This window comes from Morus notabilis, unplaced genomic scaffold, assembly GCF_000414095.1.
Source record: "Morus notabilis unplaced genomic scaffold, ASM41409v2 Scaffold810, whole genome shotgun sequence".
Classification (NCBI taxonomy): Eukaryota; Viridiplantae; Streptophyta; class Magnoliopsida; order Rosales; family Moraceae; genus Morus; species Morus notabilis.
Window position 1 is genome coordinate 177,495 of NW_010358940.1, and position 15,786 is coordinate 193,280.

The window sequence follows — 15,786 nt, forward strand, 5'->3', positions numbered from 1 at the left end:
TAACAAAATTTTAAGGATATTATAAATATAACAAAAAATGACATAATTATTATTATAATGATACCACATTTTCTACTGCATAATGATATAATTATTATTCTAATGTTATCAAAATTTTACTATTTTTGTAATATTCTAAAAATTTTGCTATATTTAAACTCTACCTTTCAGATTTTGCTAGATGCGTAAAGAGCCCAACCGAGGGCTATTAAAGAGATCCGACCCAAATCCCAACCCGATCTCACAGAGAAGAAAAGAAACCCGACAAAAAGCAGAGGCCCCGAATCGGAGTGTAATGTTTTGGTGAAAAATTCTTATCCAAACAGAACACCAACAAAAGCAGATAACGAAACAAAAGGAAAGTTTCAGCCATGGCAGCATCGGCGACGCTGGGAACTTCCACTTGCGGTCGAGTTTGCTTCCCAAAACGACAATTCTCTTCTTCTTTAAAGCCCAACAGCGCCACCGTTTCGGAGCTTGGCTTCGTCGCTTCCCACCTCAGTGGCCTCAAAATCCCCAACGACTTGTCGTTTCAGCCCCTCAAACAACCCATCTCTACCAACTTCGCTCCCTTTCTTCAACCCGTTGCCCGTACGCTTCTCGTCATTTCTTTCTCATATTCTGCTAAAGTTACTTTTTTTTTTGTCTCTGTTTTCTTTTTTTTTTCTTTTTTTTTTGGCATTATTGGGTCTTTTTTGGTTGTTGGAAAGAATGATTTTTCTTGAGTGAAATTGGTTTTTTTTTTTTTTTTTTGTTTTTTGGTTCCTCATATTCGTTCCGAAGTTGCAAAAGAGAAGTTTGATATTAGTACACTTATTATTTTCTTATTATAGTCGATTAAATGATATAATTTTCTTTTTTTTTTTTGCTAACAATAATATATGTATTGAAAGATAGCAGAATAAACTTATCTCTAATATATGGTTTCAGATTCGTGATTTTGAACTGCTGATTGGATTGTCAAATTACCACTCCTATATACTATTATAGAAAAAAAAAGGAAAAAAAAAAGGAAAAAAAAGAGCTGAGTTTAGATTACTCTCAGTTAGTTTGGCACCCATTTGAGGACTTTTATATTCCTGAAAGTTGTAAACTCAATGGAAGTTTAGTTCCAATGTGTGAAGCCAAGAGAATGAAACAAACCCAAGAAGAAAAAAATCCCAAAAACTTGAAAACTAATCACGGTTATGATGGTAGACAATTGTTTATTGATCTGTTTTGGGAGTGGTTATACGAAGAAAATGCTTTTCCTTATCTATGCCTTTATCTTGTTTTTGTATGGTTCTGTTGGGTTAAAAAAAGTTGAAACAAAATGGAGCTAACAATGGGTTCATTTTGTTGATGTGTATGTTTTAGATGTAAACGAAGCGAAAGTAGTTCTAAGCATTGTTAGTTTTCTATGTCATCACGAGGTTTTATTGGTCTTTTGAATATATTTTTGCTTACTACTTAGGTTCTTCTATGTGCCGTGTCTAATTCATGGCCGGTTTGCAAGTTTATAGTTCTGTTTTGCAATTTTATCTTTTAAAGCTTGCAAGTATTGTTTCTCAAATGTGATTCACGACACGAATGCTGAAACCTTTAGAAAGCACAAGTCTTTCAATTTCAACGTTCAAATGCGTAAGTTCCAATGTTTAAATTTGCAAGTTATTGTATTCCCGGCATCAATGCCAAGAATTTTTCTCCCCGTAACATAAAAGAATTTATAATACCTCGAAGTCCAACTGTCCACGGGTTTTGACTTTAAACCCGGAAAGGAGCTAACTTGTAATTCATCTCACATCAGATTTCCCGAATGCAGTAGTTAAACTGAAATGTATTTTTACCCATTTTATTCGCCATTAAAAAGCCTTTTCTTTTCAGTCTTTTTCTTTCGTGGATTTTTGGAGTATTTGAGTCTTGGATTCAAATTTTGAGCCATCTTTGTTTGCAATTTGCTTCCCTTCTTTATCTCAAAGAAATGGTTATACAATTGGTTTACTTGCAAATTTGCTGCCTCTTTTCCAGGTAGAGTTTGTCCTTTTACTGGAAAAAAGGCAAACAAAGCAAATAAGATTTCTCATTCAGCCCACAAGACAAAGAAGTTGCAGTTTGTCAACTTACAATACAAAAAGATTTGGTGGGAAGCCGGAAAGCGCTATGTTAAACTTCGTTTGTCAACGAAGGCATTGAAGACCATAGAGAAGAATGGACTAGATGCCGTTGCTAAGAAGGCCGGGATTGATCTTCGAAAAGAATGATTGCCCTTTGATTGTTTTACCCTTTTGATTTTATTGGCAAGGCTTGCCTAATCAATGTATTTTGTTTTAACCAATTACATTTTGTTATTCCTCTTAAGTTTTATCAGCCTATTATGTTCAATCTTTTTAATCTTCATGTTACAGCTTAAACTTTGTTTATATTGCTTATTTGCAAATCACGTATGTAAAAGGTTAAATGATTTTTAGATATAAAACCAGGTCTATAAACAAATCACGTATGTAAAATTCTGGTTGATTCATACTTAGATGTACATTTCATGAAAAAAAGTATGAAAAGCAACTAATAATATTTCAATGTTGATAGAAGTTTAACAAGTGAAGAAAAGGTAAAAAGGCTAAACCCTTTTATCATTATGAATTAAGCAAATTTAACACGAGTCATTTTTCTAATTTCCTCCTGCCTTTCTTCTACTACAGAAAACGTCAATGTCAAAAGGGTATTCACAGAAACACATTTATAATTTACCATCATACATGGTTGACAGACCCGAACTACAGTTGGTCATCAGTCATCTGAAGGGTTCAATTGGTGCAGATTCTTCAAGAATTGCTGCAGCCTCGAAGCATTCAGCAGCCTCCAGTGCCGATACTGCAAGATCAGCTTTGTATAGCAGCCCAAGATTGTACCAGGCAGAAGGGTTCGTTCTGTCGATTCGAAGGGCGTCCATGAGAAAGCTTCTCACTACCGGCAACGACTCGCTACCAAGCTGTCTGAGGATGCGGGCAGTAGATATCAAGCTTGGTACATGTGTGGGGTCAACATCTAATGCCTTCCTAAATGCTTTCAACGCTTCTTGGTGAAGACCCTTTGCTTCGTTCAGCAAGCCTAGCGAAATCACCATGTTTTTAAGTACCTTGATAATAGATTTTAAGTCAAACTTGTATTATTGATTTTCTCTTAGAAAGCACCAGTTAGAAAAAATATTTCAGTAATCTCGCAATCTCTAGAGGTTGTAGTTGGTAGTGTTCTGAACAAGTTCTTATGCAGAAAAGAGCATCTTTCTATGTTATAACTATTCTTCCACAAGTTTAAATTCTGGTTATGTCAATTTCGCTTTCTGGTAGAAATGGCACGGTTTTAGGCAACAAAGATATTGGCATTATTATCCACTAATTTTATAACTAAAGTTCTTCGTTGATGAGCCGAGAGGAGAGGGAAGGAATTATGAGATGTTACCTGCACAGTACCATCTAGATGCAGAATGAGGATTGATGGCCTGTGATTTCGAAAGACAGATCTCAGCATCCCGCCACTGCAACAAGCTTGTATACAATTTTGCCAAATCATGCCATGTTTCCATTTCCAAGCTTCTATCATGTTTTATCCTATTCTGCGAACATGTAAAAAGAGAGATCAATAATGTGTCCTATCACTTGCAACGACCAAACAATCTTATAGAAATAGTTAATGGATGCGGACTTCAAAGATAAGACCTTATTTCTTTTATTTTCTAATTTTTGTATATTCTTCAAGCATTTCACATGAAAATAATTGCATAAACTGCATACCAATCAAGCACCATACCTTCAAAAGCCTCTTCTCAGCGCCTACGCTTTTGGTCCAGACTTGAATTACAGCAAGAAGATGTGTATAAGTATCTATAGCATTCTTCAACTGATCCTGCGCAATCTGGAGTTTTGCTTTGGTTCGCAAAAGTTCTCCATGGTCCCATTTCCCAGTTTGTTCTATAGCAGCATTGATCACAGTCTCTGCATCAGCAAAACGTTTTTGAGCCGACAATATTCGCGCCAAAATAATATAGCCTTTTACGCTAGACCCTGCCTCTAGCATTAGTAGCTGCTTTGCATAATAAAGCGCACAATCCAGCTTCCTTTGCTCAGCATGTTCAAGGCAAAGATGATACACAACATATGGATTCCTCTCCCTCATTGTTCTCTCAGAAGTTTCCAACGCTTGAAGCGCTTCAGATTGCTTCAAAATCCTCTCGGAATCTGAAGTAGCTGATCGCGATTTAGCTGACAGTAAAACACCGTGTAAGCAATTCGAAATGCCTACGATCTGGCTGCATTTTCTGCCCGACGTGGAAAGTGATTTGCAAGAAAAACCGATTCCTTCATCGATGCATACTGAATTCTCTCCACAAATCTTTGCAGCCAGTAGTAATTCAAGTGTGCAGTCTTTGTTCTCTCTGTCATTCAATATGTTTTTCAGAAGATTCAGAGCAACCAAGTCCTTACCTTCGGCATAGTAACAAAGGGCGAGAATGCAATATCTTTCTCTTCTTTCCATGGTTGTTGGAAGCAACTCTTCAACATGGTGAGCTAATGACCTTAGTTCCCCCGAAACAGACAATGCATAAGACAGGTGATCGATGACTGATGGGTCCCACACGATCCTTCCAAGGACTAGCTTCCTTAGTAGAATCACGAGCAACAGAATGGCCTCTTCCAAATTGTTTCTTGGCACAAAGGAGCCTTCCATCTGTGACCGAAGATTCGGAGGGCTTGCATCACAGCCGCTGTACAAAAGGAAAACCGCAAATTCCTTTTGAATCTTCGCAGTAGTTTCATTGTCGAGATTCCATTTGTAGAGGAGAGCCCTTCTGTATGATAAAATAGCTTCAGGGAGAGATCCTGCGAGTTTCCACAACTCTGGTAGCAATTCAACAGCTACGGCTAGAGTCTCTTGTAACTTACAATCTGAAGTGAAGTTTTCGGGCAAGCCTTCGGGTAAAGCGGACTCGACATTGTCCAAAATAATTTTGCATGATTGAGCAGCTTCTGCAAAAATGTCAACAATGCAATAAAAAATCTTTGATCAGATCATTTCAAGCTCATGGCTTGGAACATACAAGGTGAAACAGATTATGAAAGTATGGCCTTGTAAAAGTTAAACAAGAATGTGAATTAAATGTGGAAGAAGGGAAATACCTTCATATCTTGCGAGACCTTGCAATGATTTTGATTTGAGAAAAACGGCTTCAAGAAGTAAGCTAACAGCATGCATCGACATAGGCGGGGCAGCATCACTTTGCGAACGGCGTCTATTTTGTTCGCATCTTCTCGAAATTGCTACCCTTATCTTAGGAGTCACAGCAGCAATGTCTATTCCTTCAAAGACATGAAGAGCAGCTTCTATATTACCCTTTTGGTATTCAAGTCTTCCTAGTAGAGCTCTTGCTTCCTACAAATTTTAAAGATTCCTTAGCTCCAAGAAAATTTTGAAGATGACTTTGAAATCACAAAAAAACTAATATAAACACATCAAGTTATATGATACAGTTTTGAAGTAATTGTTTTAAATCTTTAGGAAATTATGTTTGGTCTTATTCTGTGTTCAGTATAAATTCACTTTCTTCAATCCTTTTAATTTTGAGACGATCAAAGTTAGCGTCCTTCGAAGGATTTTGAATCCTTAATCTATTCACTCCTCCAATCCCTCCTACCAAACAACTAAAAGTCTTGAAATCCATCCACTAATTTTCCCATCTCTACCCCTCCTTCCACTTTTCTCTCTTACCAAACAAGATTTTCGGGTCATATCTAACAGTTTCTTACCCCTCTTAGTTCTTGTTAGACCCATGTGGACAATCCAATTCAACCAAAAACGAAAACTGCATTATTATACTATTGACCTGGGCTTATGATTGCTGTCATCTGAACATTTTGCCTTCAAAGAATTTCGTAATGGTAGAAATAAATTTCTTGGACCAAGAAAATCTACCCCTATACAATTTCTTTTGAATGAAGTTTTCATCCAAATTTAAAACCAGGATGCCAAAAATTTGCTAAACTTAGCACCGTAATATATCTTGTTCTGTGCTAAAAATATGTGGAGTGAACTAGTAAAGATTACTTCCATCAAAGCATCTTCAGTTTCATTGCCAACCAAATAAAAGTATTATAAGATATTGTTTACATGTGTTATAAATCACATAAATTCTAACAAATTTCCCATGTATTTTGATTGAAATGCAAGAATTTACCTTGTGTTTTGATTGAAATGCAACAAAAATAAAGCTCTAAAAAAAATTGATTATTGTCAAATGTCGGAGAAAAAATGAAGATCAAAGTCACCTATCATACCTCGACATTTTTATTTGAAAACTAGTATTTCTTTTATGAAGGACGATAGTGTCTTTTTGCACAACTAACATTACTTAAACCTGACCCGTAAAACACAAGGGTGAACATTGTGTGATTAGAGAGTATAATCACGCTACATTTTTGAAAACTCGTGATAAATCCTTGCTCTAATTTCAATGAAAACATATTATCTTATTATCCCTTCTAGAATCAACCGAGCCCAAATTTGTTTATAATCTCAACTTTTAAAATCCATGGATATACACAATACAACAAAAAATAAAATAAAATAAAATAAAACAAAACAAAACTTCTAAACTCCTTAAACCAATTTCAATTTACACACGAAAAGACCATGCTACACGGTAATGCAAAAAAAAGTTACATTTACGAGACTGATCCGGCTGTCGGACTTCACATTTCCTATTTTAGGCTTATCCAGTTATCCCTACTAGAATCAACCGAGCCCAAATTTGTGTATAAGCTCAATAGAACAAGCAAAAAAGCTAACAAGAAAGAAGCAAAAATTGTGACTAAAAAGCAACAAATTAACAAACCTCATAGTTGAGATAACCACTTTCTCGTAGTGAAGACTCAGCCTCTTCAATATTGCTAGTATCAACCTTTTGTTCCACTTCTCCTGGTCTAGAAGAATACCCACTTGCAGAATAGTCCCTGGTTGCTAATGAATCCGATGAATGGTCCATTTCATTATCATCATATTCATTTTCTGCCTTTTTCATTTGCTCCCCTGAACGAATGCACTTCAACATTTTTCTCAACCTTGTTGCTAAACCAGAAAATATTCTTCTCTTGCTCATCCAATGATTTGTTTTCATACCCTTTTGTCCCACTTCTGCACCATCAAATTTGTCAACCACATAAATATGAAAACTGAAACGGCTGACATAATATATACATATATCAATATGCATACATATACACAGATATTTTATGTATTTATATATTTATATAGAGACACTTAAAAACCATTGACTTTTTGGACAATGAGAGTCAACACTCTTTAAACAAAGAAAAAGAAAAAGAAAAACCCACCAATGATTTTGCAAGCTGAGCTGAAAACTCACCAAAAACTCAGAAATCAGAGTAAACCCAGATGAATTCAGTACTAATCTGATCATGGTATGGGAAAAATGGAAATGACTTTTGAAGTTAAAAGCTGAAGAACAAGACAAAGAATTTTATTTATTTACATAAAAACAGGAGAAGAGAAAGAGAGAAAGAAAGAAAGAAGCAAAGTGGAGATCAAAAACACACTCAAAATAAAGCACCTTTTGATTGCCAAACTGAGCCCACAAGACATCAAGTCCGCCGTTCATCTCCAATTCATCCAAGAGAAAAAAAAAATGGTACAAAAAAAAAAAGAAAAGAAAAAAAAAAGTTGCTTTAGTTTTTATCTTGTGAGCCAAGAATCCAAAGCTATTCCAATAAAAGCTTGTCTTCTTTCCTTCTTCTCTATCTTTTTCTCCGGTTACACCCTTTTCTGTAATCATAACATTATTTTTGTTTTTCGAGTGCTTCTGTTGTTGAAAAACGTTTTAAGCAATTTTTTTTTTTCCCTGAGGCTTTCTGCGACAGAGCTTATTGTGATGCATTAAATTATGAAATCTAACACTCTGACAAACTCTTGCAAAGGGGTGTGAACGCTGAACAAAGAGGAAGAATTTTGATCCTTGGGCTTAGCATTTGTCTTTCATTTGTTGACAAGGAAATTCACACCAAGGCAAATAATAATAAAATATTAGAAATCAACTATGAGTTCGTTTAGTTTATAGATTAGAACTATAAAATTAAAATTATTTTTTATTTACGTGTGTATTTTTTATGAGAAAAAATATAATAACGAACTATAAATTATAATTCGAATCAAAAAAACAAATCCTCTGACTAAACGGACTCTATTTCATTCCGTTTTTTTTAACAATTTTTTTTACTTAATGGGTAGATGAATTGGGAAGGAATGTCATGGGGCCCACTTTGAATATTACCACCCCACTTTGGTCAACTGCTGGCCCCGGGGCTTCATGGTGATCTCCCAATCTCTCTCTCAAGTGGGATGATTGGCATTTGCTTATTTGTTGGATTTAGTATGATGACCGGCCCTCTCTCTCTCTCTCTATATGATGAAGGTTTCTATTTTCTCTCTCTCCTATCACTTTAAGCATAAAGAATTGCCTGCCCATTTGCATGTTTCTTGGGCCGATGCAATGATGAATGCAACTGCAAATGTTGTGCATTCGATCTCTTATTTGGAACTTTGTGCGCCAGGTACGAGTGTGTGCGTTTTTTAACGTTGACACGGTTAAAATCACATAACAACAAACGGTCAAATTTCATCTAACAAATAATACTCTTGCGATCATCTCACTACGAATGAGCACACGTACATAAATAGTAGGTAACAGGATTATAAATAAAATATACATTTTTTAGAGTGATTAAAGGATTTTTAGAGTGATTCACCTTTAACGAAAGGCTACGTCTACTAAATTTTTGAGAAGTGAATAATTTTACTGTATCGGAAAAAATTATAAGAGGTTTTTTCCATGTGAATGGACTTATAGTTTGATTGGCCAACTTTCCCATTTGCTTGAATTTGAATCGAGGAAGCTTTTAGATGCCAATCTATTATTTCCACACTTTTAATAGACACGTGACCAGGTTAGATATCGTGCTGAATTTCGCGTATTTTAATAAAGGCCTAGCTAGTCATAATTCAGACAAATATTATCTTCGAAAATAGTAAAAAATATGTCAATATGAAAAGTTAAAGAAAGTATATAGGCTAATTTTTAGTTATAGAAATTAATAGGCTATAACTTGTCAAGTTATGGTTCATATGTATACAAGTTATGGATAAAAATCGTGAATTATGAACAATAACTTGTCAAGTTATGATTCATAACCAGACAAGTTATGAACAAAAGCAATAATTTGGCCTATTTATTAACTTATGTAAACTATTGATCTATTAATTTTAATTCATTTCAAGTCTTGGCATATTTCCCTCTTTTTTTCTATTATCTCTGAGATTGTTTTATTACCAAGATCTTAGCTCATTAATTCACAATAATGTTAAAATTAATAGTATATATATTTTAAATACTATTTCATAGAGCCTAATAAAATTGTTTCTCGTTTGATTTCTGCCGATATAGCCTAATAAAGTATATTTCCTTTAAAAAAAAAAAAAAAAAAAAAAACTAACGGTTTAAAAGATAACACTATTTGATAGAAAAAATATCATCAGGTACATGTGTTGAAGCGTCTACGGTGATTTCAGGTCAGATATTCGATTCGATTTCAGTACATGATTCACCACGAGATAGCCTCACAATACTACTCTAATTACGAATATGATTTTCATACTCTAAGTCACGATCCTCCACAAACACGATCATCACCATGTCCTTGATCGCTCACGATGTTTAGTTATTACAAATTTATGCTTGAACAACCATAAATAGCCCACAACTCAATAACCTATGGAAGACTAGAAGAGAGAGAACTGAAAGAATTACAATGAATTTTCGTCACGTTCGTTTATACTTTACTACCTAGCTATTTATAACCACACCTATTTATAATCATACCTATCATAAAGGGAACAAGTACAAAATATGAAAAGTATAACTTCGGTTATTTATTAGATAATAAGTTACCCAATTACTCACTACGTGTTTGTTTCATAGGTTTAAATTACTATTCATGCATGCCTTTTTACTAGAGTGTTTCCTCCCACCAAATTTAAATTTATTCCATAATATTTTCAAAAGAATACATTCCCTATTATGTCTTATAAATTTTATTTCAAATAAAATCTGCGTGTTGACTTTTGAGTTATACACCATTATAGACGTCTCCAACACTATTAGTGGTTTAGTTTTTCATACCCTATTATAACACTCTCCTTAGTTTCCACTATACTCTGAATGTTAAACCGGAGCTAGTCCCCAGCTGTTTAATCCCTATAGTACAACTTCACTTGGTGCTAAATTTGTTGATGTAGAGAAACTAACCCATGAACTTCCCTTGTGTTGATAAATAGCGTCCTATATTCAATTAGGTATTCACGTGAGGCATGCTAGACGGAACCAAATTCTCTTTCCATTTTGTTGTTTATCCATCCACTCAAAAGTTTGATACATTACCTTTAAATAAAATAATTAAAAAAAAAAAAAAAAAAAACTCTGGAACATATATTTTTTAACATTCTTCTACTCAATCATTCAAGTCCTCTGTAAAAGCCACCACCTCTGCCTGCACCACCGCCAAATCCACCTCCAAAACCACCACCGAATCCTTTACCAATGCCACCACCAAACCCACGACCTTTTCCAAAACCTCCACCACCACCAATGCCAACTCCTTCATAAATCATAATTAAGTTTAATTAATTAACATCCAAAATCAATTCTACTTTTTTGTATTTGCTTAAGATGACAAGGTTTTAGTACTTTATAGGTTGAGAGGACATTGCTTTGACTAAGGACACAAAAGTAACCATAGTAGAATGGTTTTTTGGACAAATGTATCATGAGATTTAAGGCAAATTGTTGTCAACAACGTGATTCCAACTGTAATTACCCTTTTATCTCTGAGAATATTTATGGTAAAGAATTTTTCTCCGCCCGTAGAAATTGTTATTTTTAATTGTTAATTAATTTTTTAATGATTAAATTTAATATTAAAAATTTATAACGCGACATAAAATTACCCTTATTGTTGTTTAGAAAGATGAAACAGAATTCTCAAGCAAAATAACATTCTCAGCCTTAAATGCGTCCTCTTTCAAAATATATCATTTCTGTTTTTTCGGCTGGTCCACATGAGAAATCTAATTAACACATTTCAGCTTTGGATTTGTCGCCGCTTTGCTCTGTAGTCCAAGCCGACCGTCTGGTATTGGGAAACCTGGTCCAGTAGTTTTCTAGGCCAAGAAAGTAGAAATAACACGAACCACATGGGAAAATAGAGAAATCGTACCAAATAGGTTAGTTTTGAATTGTTAATAAATAGCATTTTTAATTCTGAAAGAAAATTTGTAACCATAAAATATGGAGGATATTAACTAAGAAATTGATATATATTATGTAAATAAAAAAAAATAGAAGATATTGGTAAAAATGTATATAATTTACGATTTTATAAGAGTAAATCTGATAAATTCTGGGGTTTTCAAGTTTAATCATGGGAAAAACTTGGCATTTACCAGATAAATCCCCAGTTTACTAAATTTGATTATGGAATCTTGGATTTGTCAATTTGATTATTGGGAAAATATGGGATTCGCCTAGTAAGTTACGAATGTATTGCTATTTACTAACTTAAAAAAAAATAATAACGATTCTCATCATGATCGTTACGTGTATGATACTCAATATAGTTAGAATAATCACATTAATAATTGCATTGGCAGTTATCTTCCTTATCAACTCTGTATTGATAGTGACATTTTTACCATCTATTTCTATACTGTCTGAAAATTGTTATTTACCTCATTCTCCCAAATATAATTAAGGGAACTTTCGAATATATACATACCACAATCAAACTCGTAAACTAATTTATCATAAAAAGAAATTTTGCAGAAAACGTTACGCTAACTCAATAGTAAAAACATCCAGACTTCTGGAAATAGTCTTTAGATCAGTAAAGTTCTACCGTGCTGCTGATGGTATCCTGTTGTCGTGCTGAATGTAGTCCATCGTCCTACTGAAAATATCCAACTACTAACATATTACCGGATGTAGTATACCGTACTACTCATCATAAAAAAACACAATTTCAATACAAAAAGTCCAGCAACCTCATAAAACACCATCTTAAATCCCAAAATAGTCATCTTCACTCAAATCTTATCACTGTTCTATACGAATAAAAAAATGGAATATAGTTGTGGTAAACATAAACCTAATGTGAAAGAATTGGAAAGTCGGGAAAAAAAAAAATGTGATCATTCATAAGGGAGATATGCACTTGTACGTAATTTTCACCTCACCTCTCACAATATATATTCAAGAAATACATCAATGTAATTATAAAATCAGGCTTTTATGTGAATTATTTCACTAGATGCAAACTTATCATATTAAACCAACAGTAGGAATGCTTGTATTGGCTCAATTTGGCATGCAAATCCCTAACTACATACAACGTAAACCTTAGTGGTGTCCAATACCGCCACCGCCACCGCCACCAAACCCGCCACCACCACCGCCACCTCCAGCACCTCCTCCTGCTCCAAAGCCACCACCTTTACCGATGCCTCCTCCAAAACCACCACCGAATCCTTTACCAATGCCGCCTCCTTTTCCAAAACCTCCACCACCACCAATGCCTCCTCCCTTTCCAAGCCCTCCTCCCCCACCAATGCCGCCACCTTTTCCAAAGCCTCCTCCTGCGCCGCTACCAAATCCACCACCTTTACCATGTCCCCCTCCTATACCAGCACCAATACCACCGCCCTTTCCAAACCCTCCTCCTGCTCCACCACCTAAACCACCGCCATTCTCATGTCCTCCTCCGAAGCCAACGTTGACTCCACCACCCTTTCCAAAGCCACCACCGGCCCCACCGCCCTTTCCGAAGCCACCACCAGCTCCACCACCCTTTCCAAAGCCACCACCAACTCCACCACCTTTCCCATGTCCTCCTCCGAAACCACCACCAACTCCGCCACCTTTTCCAAAGCCACCACCAGCTCCTCCACCTTTTCCAATACCACCGCCAAGTCCACCGCCCTTTCCAAAGCCACCACCAACTCGTCCACCCTTTCCAATACCACCCCCAGCACCACCACCCTTTCCGAAGCCACCACCTGCTCCACCGCCCTTACCAAAACCACCACCGGCTCCACCACCCTTTCCGAAGCCACCTCCAACTCCACCGCCCTTACCAATACCACCACCCTTTCCAAAGCCACCTCCTGCTCCACCACCTTTTCCAAAACCACCTCCTGCTCCACGACCTGCACCACCACCCTTTCCAAATCCTCCTCCAACACCACCACCGGCACCACCTCCTACTCCACCACCCTTTCCGAATCCTCCTCCTGCACCACCTCCTACTCCACCACCTTTTCCGAATCCTCCACCGGCACCACCTCCTACTCCACCACCTTTTCCGAATCCTCCTCCTGCACCACCTCCTACTCCACCACCTTTTCCGAATCCTCCACCGGCACCACCTCCTATTCCACCACCCTTTCCGAATCCTCCTCCTGCACCACCTCCTACTCCACCACCTTTTCCGAATCCTCCACCGGCACCACCTCCTACTCCACCACCCTTTCCAAAGCCTCCTCCAGCACCACCACCGGCACCACCTCCTACTCCACCACCCTTTCCAAAGCCGCCTCCTGCACCACCTCCTCCTCCACCACCGCCACCAAAACCACCGCCAGCACCACCACCAAACCCTCCACCACTTCCACCTCCAAACCCTCCACCACCACTTCCACCTCCAAAGCCACTACCACCACCAACTCCGCCGCTACCACCGCCTCCAAATCCTCCGCCACCTCCAAAGCCGCCGCCGCTACCACCACCAAATCCCGCACCAAAGCCACCTCCCTTCCCAAAGCCTAAGAATTTCTCTTCCTCATCTCTTTTCACAATAGCCACATTTCTTGCAACCACACTCACCACCAAAACATTAAAGCAAAACACAGATAACAATAATGCAAGTCTCCAAGCCCCACGAGCCATCTTGAAAGATCTTTTCACTTAGCTCGTCGTCGGTGATGAGAACCTCAAATACTTTGGTATTTATATAATCAGAAAAGCGTTTAGTTTTGCATTTTGCATTAAATGGGATTCAACCGCTAACTGTTCGCCACACTTAATGTGTAAATGCACCCCACAATTATAAGGATGCGTTAACTGCATCTAGCTGTATCACTTGTGACTAGTCTACTTATATAGATTTAAAAGAAAGAAAAGAAGAATATAGTTAAACATATTTTGCAAAATTATGCTCACCAGGACTGAGATGATCTGACATGAAACAAAGTCACATGGCTGATGCATATTCCTTTGCGTGTTAGGTTTTACTAGAATCCCACGTTGGCCCGAGATATTGACATGATCCACTTAATAAGATGAGGGTAATCCTCTCCTAATAAGCCGGTTTTGTTAAGTTGAGTTAGGTTCAATATCCTTTGATTTCTGTAAAATGATATCAGAGCAGGCCCAGTTTTGCAATATTGGGTCCCCCAATATCAACTTATTTGCAGCGATTTGACATGGTCCACGCTATGCGTGAGGGGGCGTATTAGAATCCCACATTGACTGGAGATATTGGCATGATCCACTTAATAAGGTGAGGGCAATCCTCCATTAATAAGCCGGTTTTATTAGGTTGAGTTAGGCCCAATATCCATTGGTTTCTGTAAACAGTTTCTTTATGTTACACGGAATTTATGCAATCACTATTTAAACGTACATAATGCACCGTCTGTTACTTGTGTCATTAGGGTCCGTTTAGTTCGTTGATTCGAACTTTTAATTCGAGTTGAGATGTGACTTTATGTGAGAACTTTTTATTGTAGTAAAAAAGTTAGATATGACTGTTTCTCAGAGCTTTTTATTGTAATAAAACTCAAATCGGTGAAATAAACGGACTTAGTATTGTTTTTTTTTTTTTTTTTGAGATTGAATCTTGAATAGCTGCTAAGTTGTTGTAACCTAAATTACTATAAATAACCATGGGCAGACCACCCAACGACATTCTTTTTTTTTTCAGAAATTTTAAAAAAAAAAGTCAAAATATAACAATAAAAGGCTTAAGATCATCAATAATTTTAGCTAAAAACTCTATATGAGGAGCTCTGTATAGTAATTTATTGGTCTAGAAAGTTGCCTCTTACGATAAAGAGCCTTGTTTATATTTCTGATCTATACACTGTTAATTTCAGTACAAAAAAAAAAAAGAAAAGAAAAGAAAAGCAAAGAAACATATAGCCTTCTATCATTTCTACAAAAAGTGAAAAAAAAAAAATGATAATTGTGAATATGGGTAGTTAAATGCTAGCAATATTATGTGGTAAGAGAGTAATAAAAGGATAAGGCTTGAAATATGCGTTGCTGAGGATTTGAGATTGCAGCCATATTAATGCATGATTGATAAAAAATGAAGCTTAATTGGACATGAACAGGCTTTTTGAAGCACCAAAAAGAGAAAAGTGTGGCCCATATGGCCACCCTAGCTAGCTACCGACGTTCGTACTATATATGAGGACCACCATTACAATATTATTCAATTCAATTTGTTAGTTAATTTCAGAGTAGTACTATATTAATTAATTACAATCAGTATAAAGTGAATAGCATAAGTGTTTTCTTTAAAGATTCAAAATCGTTACTAAGAAGGCAAATCAAGGCTATTAGTATATTCCATATATACCAACTTTTTAGTGGCAAATTTTCTATGTGCTAGCCTTCTAATTAAACAATTA

General features: G+C 36.5%; 3 protein-coding genes across 6 annotated transcripts; 1 reads left to right on the forward strand and 2 right to left on the reverse strand.

The window, feature by feature from the left end:
* The first annotated feature begins 274 nt into the window (after positions 1 to 274).
* On the forward strand, positions 275 to 2,337 carry LOC21392033 (50S ribosomal protein L28, chloroplastic). The gene is made up of 2 exons (XM_024162712.1): positions 275 to 591; positions 2,008 to 2,337. Exons 1-2 carry the CDS (start codon positions 372 to 374, stop codon positions 2,238 to 2,240), a joined length of 453 nt encoding a protein of 150 aa, XP_024018480.1. The 5' UTR covers positions 275 to 371; the 3' UTR covers positions 2,241 to 2,337.
* Positions 2,338 to 2,646: 309 nt separating this feature from the next.
* On the reverse strand, positions 2,647 to 7,922 carry LOC21392034 (protein NPGR2). Of its 4 annotated transcripts, none has more exons than XM_024162704.1 (7): positions 7,601 to 7,914; positions 7,397 to 7,488; positions 6,866 to 7,164; positions 5,154 to 5,406; positions 3,787 to 5,003; positions 3,439 to 3,592; positions 2,647 to 3,087 (listed from the first exon to the last, which is right to left on the reverse strand). In XM_024162704.1, exons 3-7 carry the CDS (start codon positions 7,145 to 7,147, stop codon positions 2,771 to 2,773), a joined length of 2,223 nt encoding a protein of 740 aa, XP_024018472.1. In that variant the 5' UTR covers positions 7,148 to 7,164; positions 7,397 to 7,488; positions 7,601 to 7,914; the 3' UTR covers positions 2,647 to 2,770. The 4 variants fall into 4 exon arrangements, with proteins under 4 accessions (XP_024018472.1, XP_024018473.1, XP_010091891.2 ...); XM_024162705.1 differs by having other exon boundaries at positions 7,365 to 7,488; XM_010093589.2 differs by lacking the exon at positions 7,397 to 7,488.
* A 4,341-nt stretch (positions 7,923 to 12,263) lies between these two features.
* LOC21412494 (glycine-rich cell wall structural protein) lies at positions 12,264 to 14,058 on the reverse strand. Its single transcript, XM_024162711.1, has one exon. The coding sequence runs from the start codon at positions 14,036 to 14,038 to the stop codon at positions 12,494 to 12,496; it is 1,545 nt and encodes a 514-aa protein (XP_024018479.1). The 5' UTR covers positions 14,039 to 14,058; the 3' UTR covers positions 12,264 to 12,493.
* Positions 14,059 to 15,786: the final 1,728 nt, after the last annotated feature.